The 13,020-nt window shown below is 52.1% G+C and overlaps 5 protein-coding genes across 5 annotated transcripts; 1 reads left to right on the top strand and 4 right to left on the bottom strand.

The window, feature by feature from the left end:
* Window positions 1–291: 291 nt before the first annotated feature.
* Window positions 292–1,743, bottom strand: B0T23DRAFT_441121 (uncharacterized protein; the record flags this gene model as incomplete). The annotated part of the gene is made up of 2 exons (XM_062840752.1): window positions 292–386; window positions 435–1,743. 2 exons carry the CDS (start codon window positions 1,741–1,743, stop codon window positions 292–294), a joined length of 1,404 nt encoding a protein of 467 aa, XP_062694777.1.
* Window positions 1,744–2,315: 572 nt separating this feature from the next.
* B0T23DRAFT_412142 (uncharacterized protein) lies at window positions 2,316–3,959 on the top strand. Its single transcript, XM_062839471.1, has 2 exons — window positions 2,316–3,380; window positions 3,476–3,959. Exons 1-2 carry the CDS (start codon window positions 2,366–2,368, stop codon window positions 3,604–3,606), a joined length of 1,146 nt encoding a protein of 381 aa, XP_062694776.1. The 5' UTR covers window positions 2,316–2,365; the 3' UTR covers window positions 3,607–3,959.
* Window positions 3,960–4,588: 629 nt separating this feature from the next.
* B0T23DRAFT_412141 (uncharacterized protein) lies at window positions 4,589–6,701 on the bottom strand (the record flags this gene model as incomplete). Its single annotated transcript, XM_062839470.1, has 3 exons — window positions 4,589–4,746; window positions 4,932–6,233; window positions 6,519–6,701. 3 exons carry the CDS (start codon window positions 6,699–6,701, stop codon window positions 4,693–4,695), a joined length of 1,539 nt encoding a protein of 512 aa, XP_062694775.1. The 3' UTR covers window positions 4,589–4,692.
* A 2,220-nt stretch (window positions 6,702–8,921) lies between these two features.
* On the bottom strand, window positions 8,922–10,078 carry B0T23DRAFT_453144 (uncharacterized protein; the record flags this gene model as incomplete). The annotated part of the gene is made up of 3 exons (XM_062841164.1): window positions 8,922–9,677; window positions 9,756–9,920; window positions 9,989–10,078. 3 exons carry the CDS (start codon window positions 10,076–10,078, stop codon window positions 8,922–8,924), a joined length of 1,011 nt encoding a protein of 336 aa, XP_062694774.1.
* A 1,408-nt stretch (window positions 10,079–11,486) lies between these two features.
* Window positions 11,487–12,891, bottom strand: B0T23DRAFT_314056 (uncharacterized protein; the record flags this gene model as incomplete). Its single annotated transcript, XM_062834781.1, has 2 exons — window positions 11,487–11,913; window positions 12,545–12,891. 2 exons carry the CDS (start codon window positions 12,889–12,891, stop codon window positions 11,487–11,489), a joined length of 774 nt encoding a protein of 257 aa, XP_062694773.1.
* Window positions 12,892–13,020: the final 129 nt, after the last annotated feature.

The following is a 13,020-nucleotide window of genomic DNA, read 5'->3' as shown; positions in this document are numbered from 1 at the left end:
TAGAAGAGTCATCACTCCATATCACAAACCAGACGACTGCCAATTCAGCGCCTCCATTACTACTGCGGACTCAAGAGGCAGGCTTGCGGGAGCTTGGGAGTGATTGTGAGTGATTGGGGAGTGCTGGAATGAGGTTTGACAGGAGGACATGTTTTCCTTTTTGACTAATAAAGGGAGATGACACCGATTGGGGATTATTTTGTGGATTGCCAGTGTTCGTTTGGTCAGCTCGATCAGATTGTGGAGGGCAGGTAGGTACCTAGCTGGAGGTCTTTCCCAATACAGTATCTTTCAATTCCAATGCCGGCCGCAAATGTCCCCGTTTTGCAAGTTTCTCCGGTCCGCGGCGTCCGCCTTCCCCTCCAACTGCGCTCCATATCCTTCTTCTTTCATATTTTCAATCCAGCCAACTAGGTTACAAAACACCACTTCACCTAGTTTTGACACTCTGCGCCGCCCAAGATCCGCGAATTTCGAGCAGGGTACAGCAACTGGCGGCGTCGAATGCCTGGGAACAGGCGGAGCCAACACCGCCCGCTTGAGCCCGAAGCGCGGTTGCCTAACCGGGCAGTGGAAGGCGTTGAGATTTCGAACTTCGATCGCCTTGGCCCGGCGGAGGACGACCGTGTTTACGGCTGAATTCGCGACGATCAAGGCTTGGGAATCGGGCTCCTCCGGAATGGGCGGTAGTCTGTGAAAGCTGTGTTGGGTGAGGACCTTCAGCTTTGCCGACTTGGTCAGAGTTGGAGGTTCGGGACATGGCAGGGGCGGGATGGACTGGCTTGTTGACTCCTTTTCACGGAAAACGGGAGGCTGTGGTCTTGCTGTGTGTTCGCTGTTGCCGTTGATGGCCTGAATCATGGACCGGACTCGACCCTTTGCCGCAAGGAGATCCCGACGGACCTTGGTCGCCGAGTGCGAGAGTGGGTGTGTGCTGGAGCGGGAAGGGAGCAGGTGAGTTGCTGCTTGCTTTGCATGTCGTGGTTGTTCTGGCTTCTTGGGTTCGATGCTGGTGGGTGGAAGTTCGACATTGTCGCTGATTCCTGCCAGATGATGTTCTCCTTCATTGTTGAGGGCCTCCAACATGCGACTAACCTGACACTGCGCGGTCTGGTACTCCTCACGTATTTGGCGACATTCCTCTATCGCCTCCTTGATCTCCGACTTGAACAGGATCCAATCCTTCGTAACGTCTGCGGTAACCATATCGACCTTATCAGTCTTCGCGCCATGCTTGGTCTCTTCGATACAGCGATTCAGAAAATCTACCATCAGCAACTCTTCGATGTTGGCATAGTTATCGTTTCTTCCACCCCTCGGCAAGAAGGATTGGATCATTAGCTGCTCGGGGTCATCCTTGGACTTGTTGGCATCCGACTTCTCCACAAACACCATCAACAAATCGAGAGTATTGGCAAAGTTATCGTCCCTTCCACTTACCGGTACAGAGATTTGAAGCCCTGGCTGTTGGTGGTATTGTTCTATTTCAAGAACCTCGCTCTTCCGCTGCGCCCCTTTACCCTGGCCCCTTAATTTACGGCAGCGACCGCAGACGCCTCGCTCGAGATCGTTAAAGTGTTGCGGCTGCTCGCCACAAGCGAAGCGGCTCTTGATGTACACCTTGCCATCGCGATGAACATCCGACTGGGTGCTATCTTTGTTGGTGGGCGCCGAATTGCACATAAACCGGCGGAATTCTGTGTGCCCACAGGCCTTGTACAACTTCGTCCTGTAGAAGCACATCTGCAATGGGAGAACGGTGGACACTCACGAAGTTTTGCTGACACGAAAGAGATGGCTTAAGATGGGTGCTATCAGAAATATGATTGCAAGATTTGTGGTTGGGGAATATCACTGCTGGCGTGCGTGGACGAGTCCGGCTCGAATGATGATATGTGATGATGATGGAAGTTAAGAGGAGGGTCAAGTCTATCTCGATGCCTGATGCGATATATCTAAGGTGCTTCAGGTCGACTGTTGCCTGGTGGTGACCGTGGACTATTCCATGATGGTAAACATATGGTTGCCATCTTTACGGTGTTGTCGTTCTCCGCGATGAACAATATCATTGTTCGGAACCTGGATGGCCGCCAACGTCAACTGACATTATATACCAGAAGACTGACTTTGTTCAGCGACATTCGATAGCGACAGGCCCAGGACTTCAGCATGAATAGAATGGCATCCGTACGATTCATCCACCCTGCATCAACTTCACAACACGGCAACCACAGCATCATCTACCAACACATCATATCAGCCATAACCTGCTTTCCCATTGCAACCAAACTTGTCAGGACCGTGAAAACAAACACCAGCAAGCCATTGCCAAACTTTGCGCCTCCATTTACGCCTTCTAGCCAACATGTGTACATTTACCCGAACAGCATTCAGGATGTGCGGGCACACAGAGTACCGACGGGCTCATTGCAATTCACCCATCAACAACAGACATGAGCTTTGCAAGAAGACCCCGATTCATCTTCAGAGTTCAAAGAATGGAATCTGCACACAATGCAGGACGAGGGATTGGGAGGCGAGCATGGCTAAAACTAGCAAAGTACCGGATGCAGAGCAGCAACATGGCAACAAGGCCACACACCCTGGCCTAGCTGTCGGCTCCAGAGGCGAGGTGTCCCTTCATGTTAGCACATCTACAACCCAAAACGATAACTTCCAAGCTAATACAAAGAAGCAGAACAATGCAACAAAGTCAAACAGCGTTGGCACTGAACTCAAGGGTCGAGCCAGGCCCTTGCGTCAGTCGACCGAGCATATCACTCCGCCTCCTAAGAAGTCCGCCCCAAAACGCCAGGAGCCAAAGATCATCAGAGATAAGAGAACAATCATCGCAGATTATGAGTGCAAAACAAGCGAACGAAGGGAGGCATTGCATGGCCCGAGGGCCCTACCGGGAGCGCATTCAACCATGAAAGAGAGCCCGAACCTCATCGATGTCACCAAGCCTATGCACAAAGACGACGAAGAAAGAGTGGCCTTGCATGGACCGAGAGACATGCCGACAACACATCACATCATCCGAGAGAATTGGAAGCTCATGACTGTCGCCAACCCTGTGCGTAGAGGTGACAGAGGAAGGTTACGCCGACGTGGACTTCGTCCCTTTCCAAACCCGAACTCCTTCCCGACAGCAAACCCAGCTGTCAATAGTCTTGATGCTCGCGGACAAACAGCCTGCGCACCTCTTGTCCTCCAGGAAGTCAATAAACCCACAAACCGAAAGGTCCGAGAAGCAGCTGGAGAGCAGTTCCTCCACCGGCTCCAAGATGCGATACCTCCTCTACCAATGTCCTATAAGCCGATCCTCACCGGCCGACACCCGCTGCACCGCCCGTTGCCGCCAATCCCAGACGAAAACTGTCCCAAGCCAGATGCCGACGACTCACCACCTCCGGTCCCGCCGCACGTGGTGCTACATCGAAGGAAAGCCATCACTTTGCACGCACATGACGAGTCTGGATCACTATTGAACGGTACTCACCGGCTCCAGACGCTCCAGTAGGTACCTACTTCGGCCGAGAAACTGTGTACTACGGCTGGCAACCTGCGAGATGTGATACTGTTTGCAGCTCGTTCACAGAGTAATCAGGCATACGAGAACTCCTCCATACCTGGTGTCCTGCTTAGCTGTCAGTCAGTGTTCTGAGCGTTGGCGCATGTCGTGAGGGGAATGGAGGCGTGAGTGGGAGTATGACAGCGACTCGACGGGGCTTGTGAATACCTAGCGACCACAGTGAGTGCGACAGGGACATGGAATCATCACAAAGCTTGGGTGGAAGGAGCAGATAAAAAGAAGTGCCAGATACTGAAACGGAAAGGGCGGGGGATGGAGGTTCAGTGTCGAATTCGAGAGATGGAAAGCATCATGTACGCGATGACTGGCATCTGCAAGGCACGAGGGAAGAAGGAGCTTGGTGACGTTTGCACTACAATTCAAGCGTGTTGGCATTTACACCCTGCTTTGGTGACCAATACGCATTCGACGGGCATTGAGAGCCTGATCTTCGCCATGAACCACGCAGAATGCGACTCCGTGTGATTGAGACTAGATACAACTTTCTGGCCTTGCACATGCTCATCGAAATATAACTTTCCCAACTTTTGATAATCTCTTTGTTCCTATTCTACAGTCCCTTTTTTTTTTACAGATGTTACAATAATGGTTACAAAACTCGAGTGTCCCTCCCATTCTCGGCAGCCCGTAGTATGTAATCCCGGAATAACCGCCCTCTGACAAACATGGAACCCACATAATCCTCCCCTTCCTTTCCGAGTCCCTTCCCACACTCTTACCTAATCATAGGTAGTAGGTATCCAAATAATCCGCTTCCCTCGACTTATCCCTCCTTCAGGTAGTATTCCCTCGTATCATCCCCTCAATTAGTCCTAACCCGCTCCAACAACCTCCACGCCCTCGAACCTTGATTCCCTAGCTCCTCCTCCTCCTCCCCTTTCCGTTTATCCCCCTCCCCTCCACCGCACTGAGTCCGTCCCAACCCCGACCCCGATCCCGGCCTGCCATTACCACTACCCGTAAGCGCATCACAATCCCCCGCCATAGACAACGACATGCTCCTCGACATGCTCCTCCGCATCCTCACCCGCGGCCTGCGCTTCAACGGACACGGCTCTTCAGGGATGGGCGTAAGCGGACGAAGTTTGAGTTTGTTTTTAAAGTTTGACACGGAGCGGTGGTAGGTTGGTCTGCTTGGGGGTCTGTTGGCGCTGTTGGGAGGATGAGGAGAGTGGGGGATGCAGAAGGAGGGGTTGGTGGGGGTTGTTGTTGTTGTTGGTGATGGTGATGTCGGTGTTGGGGGGAATGTGGGGGATGTGGATAACAAAGGTGGTGAAAGAGGGGATAGAGAAGGTGTCCCTGGTGAGGAGAGAGGGGATCGCAGACTGGGTCGTACAACAGGGATGATGGCGCGGGCGTCGGTGGGGAGGAGTGGAAGGGGTTTATGTTTTTTTGGCCCACGTGTTGCAGTTGTTGTTGTTGTTTTAACTGAAGATGGGGTGGGTTCATGTTTGAGACTTTGGAGGACAAAGGATTGAGGGCTTTTGGTTATGGGATCCAGAAAGTTGGCGGTCTTGGTGGTGGGAAGTTGTTGTCTTTTGTAAGGAGGGTTGAGACTGGCAGCTGGCTTTGGTGAGGGGATATTGAAAGTGACTGCTATGGGACTGGGTGTCCTGCTGTTGTCGTCGCTGTTGTCGATGACAATGTCCTCGTGATGAAGGTGGTGTCGCTGTTCTGGAAATTTGTTCACTTGGGGCTTGTGGCTGTTGACGGTCAAAACCCGATAACGGAAGTGCGGTTCATCACCAGAGAAACAGGGGAGCGGACCTTTTGAAGAGTTGCCATGCAGCTGTCTAAAGTGTGGCCCGGATTCGCGCCCGCCGGCTGCGATGGACTCGTTGTCCCATGTTTTGGTGCCGGTTTCTGTTTGGACTTCTTCATCATCATCCTGTTCGCCGCCGGTTGCAGTTGCTGTGAAGCCCGAGGCAAGTTGGCGTTCCAGATCGCGGATCCTGTCGAGAGCGGCTTGGATCTTTTGTTCTTGTTGGCGAAAGATCTTTTCGGTGTTGGCGAGACGTTGGGCGAGTTCGGCGTCGGATTCTTGCTTGCTGTCGTCACGGATTGACCAGTGGGAGTGAGAGAAGTAGTCGTCGGCAACGGGGTTGATGTTTTTCTTCTCTTCTGTTGTTGGTGGGCTGACAGGGGGTGGAGGTGTGTTGAGCTTCTCCTCGGTGGGTAAGTGGAGGAAAGTGCGGTGCGTAGAGGTAGAGGTAGAGGTCAAAGGTTGAATCTCAACTTGTAGGGGTATGTCCTTCTTTGGGTTGGGCATGTCCTCTGCTTTCTTCGTGCTGCCGAACTTGGTGGCAAGTCCAGCGACAAAGCCCCCCTTCTTTTCGTCGTCCTTCCGGATCGGCGCGCTGAAACGGATTTCCTCGACGTGGGTGGCCTTCTCCGCCCGCTCGGCCTTCTTCTTCTCTGTCTGGTGGAAGCTGAAAGCACGTCTGGGTCGCACCTCTTCGACCTCGGGCCCCTTCTGTGCTGCGAGGTCCTCCACTTCCTTGGCAGGCCGCTTCGTGTTGGTGGTAGTGGTGGCCTCCTTCTTGGTTTCAATCCAGCTTGGTCTTTCGAGCTTTTGCTTCTCAGCCTTTGTGCCCTTTTCTTCCTTCTTGGAAGTGACCGATGCCGTAGTAGGTTGGGCCTCTTGCCAAGTCACCGACCCATCCGGGTTGATAACCTTTTCCCATCGAATGATTCCGGTTCCGAGGACCTCTCTCCTCCGCGGCATGCCCGTAAAGACCAAACCTCCGCCACGACCCATCGCGAAGGCCGGATGACCGTGGGTTGCCGGGATTGTTGTTGTTGTTGTTGTTGTGGTATAGTTGTAGAGGAATGTGTTATTGTGTTGTTGGTGTTCCGTTGTTGGGTATGTGTTCGACAGTTATCTTCATGGTGGCAAACAAAGTAGTATGGTCGCCGGTATGACTGCCTCTGTGACGGTCGTTTCTGTCGCTATCATGTTCTCGTTGTCCCTGTCGTGGTGCTTGGTGATAGCATTCCTCCTGTTGTTGGGCGCCCGTGTGGTGATAGTTGCAGCGGCAGCAGTAGCAGTAGCAGTAGCAGTAGCAGTAGCAAGTCGGGTTGGCATTGCACCGGCAGCTCGAGACATGAGGTGATCAGCGGGAATATGTAGGGCTGCCGGACCGGAGATAACGGGCAGGCATAGGGGGCATGTACACATTTGTAGGGCGAGATCATGAAATGGGGACGGGCCAGGTGTAATATAACGACAGGCGAGATATTTTGGGAGGCTGAGGGGACGTCTACCGAGTTACCGAGATCACGGTCGGGATAAGCGAGCGGGAAGCCGGGAGCCAAAAATAGAGGAGACTGGAAGCGGAAATGACCCCTGTCGATCCGGCCAATTTGCCTGATCAATAGTACGGGGAACGTCGGCATAGCAACACATCCTCCAGTTCTTGACCTGTGGGGGGTTCGTTGGCTGCTTCCATGGGTTGTGGAAAGTTCCATGCCGGTGTGGGGAGGTGGACGGTTGGAGTCGTCGATCGATCTTTTTGGACGTTATTTGGGCAAATCACCGCGTCGACAACGATAGAAGGTTTAACCGAAAGAGGACGATGAGGTGATTTCTTGAGTGATACGATTCCTGCATTAGGATCATTACTCATCAAAGAGACATCTTACGATTCGTCAGAAATGAAGAGTGTCTGTCAAAGTCCAACGGCTCGCTTACATGAAGAAAGCAGATCCTCACAAGGCATTCTTCTTCAGCTACCTAGGTAAGTAGGTAACAACACGGCGATGCTTGGACTCCCACAACGCATTGACTTTTCTGAAACCCGTGTCAGACTATAACGAGGACTTGCAGAATATCTAACTCGAGTCAGTCTGGTGGTGTTACCAGTGTTTGGAGTCGGGTCCTGGACCTGGTGAGAGAACCAACTTTTTTTGTGGGAAGCGAGACCGATAAGGCAAGTGAAGTCAGGGGGAAAACACAGTGCGATTCCAGACCCACCATGCAATTTCGGCCACAGTACGCTAGAGAGATGGGCCTCTTGAAAGAACATGATTTCCGCAAATGGAATAGAATACTTAATCCATGGGGGCGAGGATACACATTGGGGAAAAGCCCGTACCCACCCTTGGTTACTACGGGGCGCAACAACAATGCGGACGACGACGACGACATCCACTTTGGCTTGGGTGTCGATGTCGATTTGACATGGTGTCTACTGCTACGTGGGATCGAAGGGTGTTTGGACTTTGGAAGGCCGAGGTACGTAGTACTGTACTGTACTGTACTGTATGATACTAGGAACGATGAACAATGCAGCACAGTGCGATACTATCGTGCCTAGGTAGGTAGTAATCTCCATCCACTACTACCTTACCACTTACCGTACATTGTACACTAGCATTTTACAACGGCACCCAGGACTCGAAAGAAACATAGGGGAAATAATAAAGACGTCCCGTTGAATGACAATGATGACACATGATGACGAAATCCTGTCCGCAAGCCATAATGGGTAGTTGAACCGGACTCGATCGAACTCGCTTCAATTCATTCTCGTTCGTTTTTTTTCCCTCTTTTTTTTCTTCTCCCGTCCAGTACCGCAACCCAGCGCTATAACTACATACTACCATACCCTGTGCTACTACTACGACATTGTATGCCGAAAAAGCCACGCAGCAGCAGCAGATCCGAAAATACCACCAATCCTTGCTACCTTACCCTACCTACACCAAGTCACCAACCGGCCCAAATAACCTTTTTCGTTGCTTCTTCCTCCCCCTCGGTACACCTTATCCTTTCTGCAACCCCAACATGGAATACCTAATCCATCAAGCAACTTCCCTCCTATCGCTGAGCATTTTCGGTAACGGTACCCCGTACTCCGAAACCCTCCGAAGGGTCAAATGCCGAGGCATCCGCGTCTTCCATCTCCCAAAGTTTATGCACCGACGCCATCTGGCTCGGAAACCCTTCAAACTTTCAAGCGGGCGGGTTTCACCGAGGGGATCGCATTGTTGGACTATGGCTCAAAAGAGATTGGCCTGACCTTGGGTGTCGCTGGTGAAACTACCCCTGAGGACACGGACGCTTTGAAAGCCCAGGTTAGGTATGTGACCTCTTGAGCTCGCGCTTGGTCGGAGGATTGACCGGCGGCACTTTGGGCACGCACGGCTGGCTTGGTAGCCACCTGGCTATGACCAAACTGACTTGACTTGTGGGAAGTCGGCGATGGTTGTCTCGTCGGCTTCATCGTCCTTACTGTCGATGAACACCAATCGGGACCACAGGCTCTAGCGACGCAGGGTCGGTTTGATTCGAGACTTGACTGGCAATTTAAAGGTAATCGGTCCTTCAGCGCTTGATCGGCACTTTGGGCACGGCCGGTTTGGCTGCTACTTGCGACCACGAGAGTGTCTTGGTCGGAGTTGGGGCTGATTTCTCGATATCGACTGATTTGGAGCCCTGCCGACTGGGGGTCGAGTCGACGGACGACTTTGGCAGCTTGGGTGTTGCGGGTGACACTGCCTTCGGAGATACCTGGGTTGCCGGACGCTGGGCTTGAGGCTGGGCCTTCTTCTCCTTCTTGAGCGTGACGGGTGCCTTGGCCGCCGGGACCTCGGGCACGGCCGGCTTGGTCACGGGTGGCGTAACCGATACTCTTGTGAAGGATGACTTAACCGGCGATTTGGGCACGGCTGGCACGACTGGCACCACTGGCACGACTGACACGACTGGCCTGGTAGCCACCTGTGACCACGAGAGTGTCTTGGCCTGAATGGGCGCAGGGACAACCGCCACGGGACCCAGTCGCTGGTGTGGGATCGGGTCGACCCTGGGCAACCTGAGCTTCAGTAGCAAGAGCTCGCCGTTCTCGTCGATCGACTCCAGTCCATGCTGTGGGTGGAATCGGTGGCCGCCGATGATGCGACGCTTTGTGCCCTTGGATAAGGCCTTGGTGTCCTGGTAGACCTGGAAGTCCTTGGGCAAGGGGGTGTAGGTGTACACCCGCTGCTTCTTGTGCTTCCACTCTGTCCTTGCCTTCATTACCTCCCTGGTATTCCAGCTCACGGGTTTCTCGAAGGAGCCGCAGATTGAAAAGGAAGCAGACTATTTGCCGTGTCGAGGTTAGTCGGCTGTGGAGGCCGCGGATTACGATATCCACTTGGCGATAGGATGCCCACTGACCTTGGCGGGTGAATCCCTGATGCTGACATTGTTCTTGCCCTTTTTCTTGCCCTTCTTTCCCTTCTTTCTCACAACAACCGACCAGGGAATCTCGTCGGCATCTGTCGAGGATGACGTCGTAAAGGGCAACGCGGCCTGCTTGGGGGAACTGGGGAGGGTGAATGTCTGTTTCTCTCGGCGTTAGTTTCCCTTCACTACTGACAAACGACGAGGGGTCTGGGATGCTCGCTGACCTCGCCTGACAGTATTTCAAGCTCAAGGCGGGCTTCCTGCAGAATAGCAGCCCAGCGGGCGCTCGGTTGTGATTTCTCGGGAGGCGACATCGTTGGCGAGGATGGGGTTTTTTTTTTTTTTTGGATAGAGAAATGGTTCAATGTGTTGGGAAAAGAAGGGTTGGTTCCAATGTTCCAGAGGCAGGTAAGTTGTGGTTAAGAAAAGGATGAAGTAAGAAGCTCGAGTGGAGGTTCCGACTTTAAATCGTCGTCGCCAGATTTATCTTGTCAGGTTAGCTGTCGCCTGTCGGTGAATGGAATAAATGGACTAAATTCCAGGTCGCATATTTGCTCAGCACAGGAAAGTGCAGAATCAAGGTTCTGTTTTCGCCTTCTCCGCTTAAACACCGAACAGTATTACTTTTCGCGAGTCAGAGGGCCCAGCTCGTAGGTAGTTGTTTCCGATCTCAGCATGGAAGTCTGACAGCGGCATGGACTTCAACACCGAAGGGCGTCGTAGGAAGTCCGTCTAACGAAAATTTGCGGAAGTGGATGCAGGTGGAAAAATGCAATGAATGCTTTTAAAAGCGGAACTGCGGAAGGAGGAAAATCTAGCAGCTTCCGGTGATCTAACCAGCTGCGCGTGCCTATATGTAGACGCATGTAGTGTAGAGATATCTAGGTACATATCTGCATGCCGGAGTCGGACATATGCCTGATGATAAAGGAATCTTTTCTCCATCTTCCCGTCTGAATTTCTCAGGATTCTACTGTGAGTGCGTCAGAAAGGAAAAATGTCTGCGTCGTTTGAGGACTCGGATGTGAATGAAGGTATCCCATCATCTTCATACGCCATGTCGTCCGCGATTTTTTCTTGAATGTCTGTTTTCTTCTAGAGATCTCTTGATATATCTCCTATCATGATCTTCTTTCCATTTTCTATTCACGGAAATACCATCCCAGCTGAAATGCTTCCTTTTTGTTCCCACCTTCCATAACTCCCGTCAGTAACCGAGAATTTCTGCTCCTACCAATCCTTTACCAACCCCGTAGGCGTCACCATCAGCTTCTTTCTCGGGCACTATACAGCTCTTCCCAAGCCATGAACAGGAACCGTGGGCTTAGACGACATTCCGCACCAGGGTGTTTGGAAGTAGTCGCCCTAAACCCCAGCCACCGTGCACCGAGAGGTAGTTTCAATCATCCGGCAATATGTCCTCGTGTATATGGTCCAGCTGGTAGAACTCGTAGCCAACGACAGTACAGCACTTTTTTTGTTCAAAAATCTTCAGCAGGTCCTGTAGGGGCAAAAGTTCCTCGTGAGCGCCTGAATGTCTTTTTCCAAGGTTATGGTTTGGTATTGGGGTCAAGCCTGCGATTGTGTTTGGAGTTGCGCTTGATCTCGATGTTAAACCCCCGTTTTTGTTGGGCCTTGATGGCCATGGGCACGAGCGACGAGCGAGTTGCGTAAAGAGAGGGAGCACATCCGACAATGTCTGGAGGGCTTGTTGAGGGTGTCTTACTTTCGTGTATATGGTTGCCTGCGACGAGGTGGCTTCTGGGCACTGCTGCAATCAAAATGAGGGGATGCAGGTACCCAATCCAGGTCAGGTTCTTCCGGGTTTATTCTTCGAGCTTTGGCCCGTGATGGTGAGTTTCTCAGCGTCCGCCTAATTCGTCTGTCATTGTGGTTAGAAGCTTCTTGATAAGAGGCAATAGTGGAGGAAGCTTCGAGGATGAAACTCACAATGTCCTCAGCACGTGCCTTCTCCACGGCCTTTCGATGTTCCACGCAACGATGGCAGAAGCCGAACTCAATCCTCTTTTTGTCCTTCTTTGGTCTTGGACAAGTAATGATCCGGTTAAGATGGGCAGGCTTGATGAACCCAAACTTGCGTTTGAACTTTTTCTGGGCACCGACCCTGCAGAGCCACTCTTGGGATGTGCTATGGCCACAAATTGTGAAGGTTTTGTGGATGTAAAAGCACATCTCCAAGAAGATCGTAGTCAGAGATAGGCCACTTGAATCCTTACTGAATACTGATGGGTGAAAAATGTGCTGGTTGCAGGCCGTCGGCTAGAAGCACTGCTTCCAAGTCAACAAAATTCGTTTTGATAGTCGGATGTGTTGGATTTATAGCAGGAGGATTGAAGTCGGGTCCCAGAATATTGCACCTTGGTGCCCCGCGCCATACTCCCATCCTGTTGAAAGGCTGACCTTCACCAGCGAGTGAATTATCTTGAGCCTCTGTGCATGATTGCAAACGCATTGTTGCCAGTTTGACCGCTCCTCTTACGCCCGTTGCCGCCGTCAGTGTTCCGATGTTGATGAACCTTGAGCATCGCCGTCACTTCAGATGATACACCGGCGGCATATTGAGTCGTTGACCCACGATAGGCGGGCAATCAACTGCTGAACTGAAAGACTTGAGCAGGCTGTTGTTGTTCGTGGACCAATTAGTCAAAACACTCGGCATGATCTTGAAGATCAGCAGACTTACTGGGGATTTGTGACAAGCACGGGGTATATATGATTCCAGAATCCAGAGCAACGAAGTCTGCAGTGCTTCATCTCACATCCACCCCCTCCTACCTCCTCCCAAACAACCCCACACATTCCCAACATCTTCTGTCTCTTGAGTGCCCTCCCACTGCCTCTCTTTATACGTCAACAAAAAGTTGATTTTGACATCCCTCCCCTCCAACTTCCCCTGGCACAACGAGCAATAGCCAAACTCGATCCGGTCGACAATCTTCAGGTTCCAATTACAAGCCCCGGGAGTGCGGAAACAGGCCACGATGTCCTTGGGAGCTTCGGGAACGGTAATCGTTTCGACCCAGGGACCCGAGGCGAAAACGCAGGGCTCGCGGCGGCGGGTGTGGTGGGTGCAGATTGTGTGGAGGGTCATTATTATGGTGCACATTTTGGTGGTGGGTGGGTTGAATGAGAAGGAAAAGAGTTGTAGATGGTGTAGATCCGTGGGCTTATAAACCTCGGGGCCTGAAAACATGGGTGAGTCTACCGACCACGTCAGTCGGAGTCACAAATGTAT

This window comes from Neurospora hispaniola (genome assembly GCF_033458365.1).
Source record: "Neurospora hispaniola strain FGSC 10403 chromosome Unknown B0T23scaffold_3, whole genome shotgun sequence".
Classification (NCBI taxonomy): domain Eukaryota; kingdom Fungi; phylum Ascomycota; class Sordariomycetes; order Sordariales; family Sordariaceae; genus Neurospora; species Neurospora hispaniola.
Note: the sequence above shows the minus strand (reverse complement) of the source record. Positions and strands in the feature narration are given on the sequence as shown.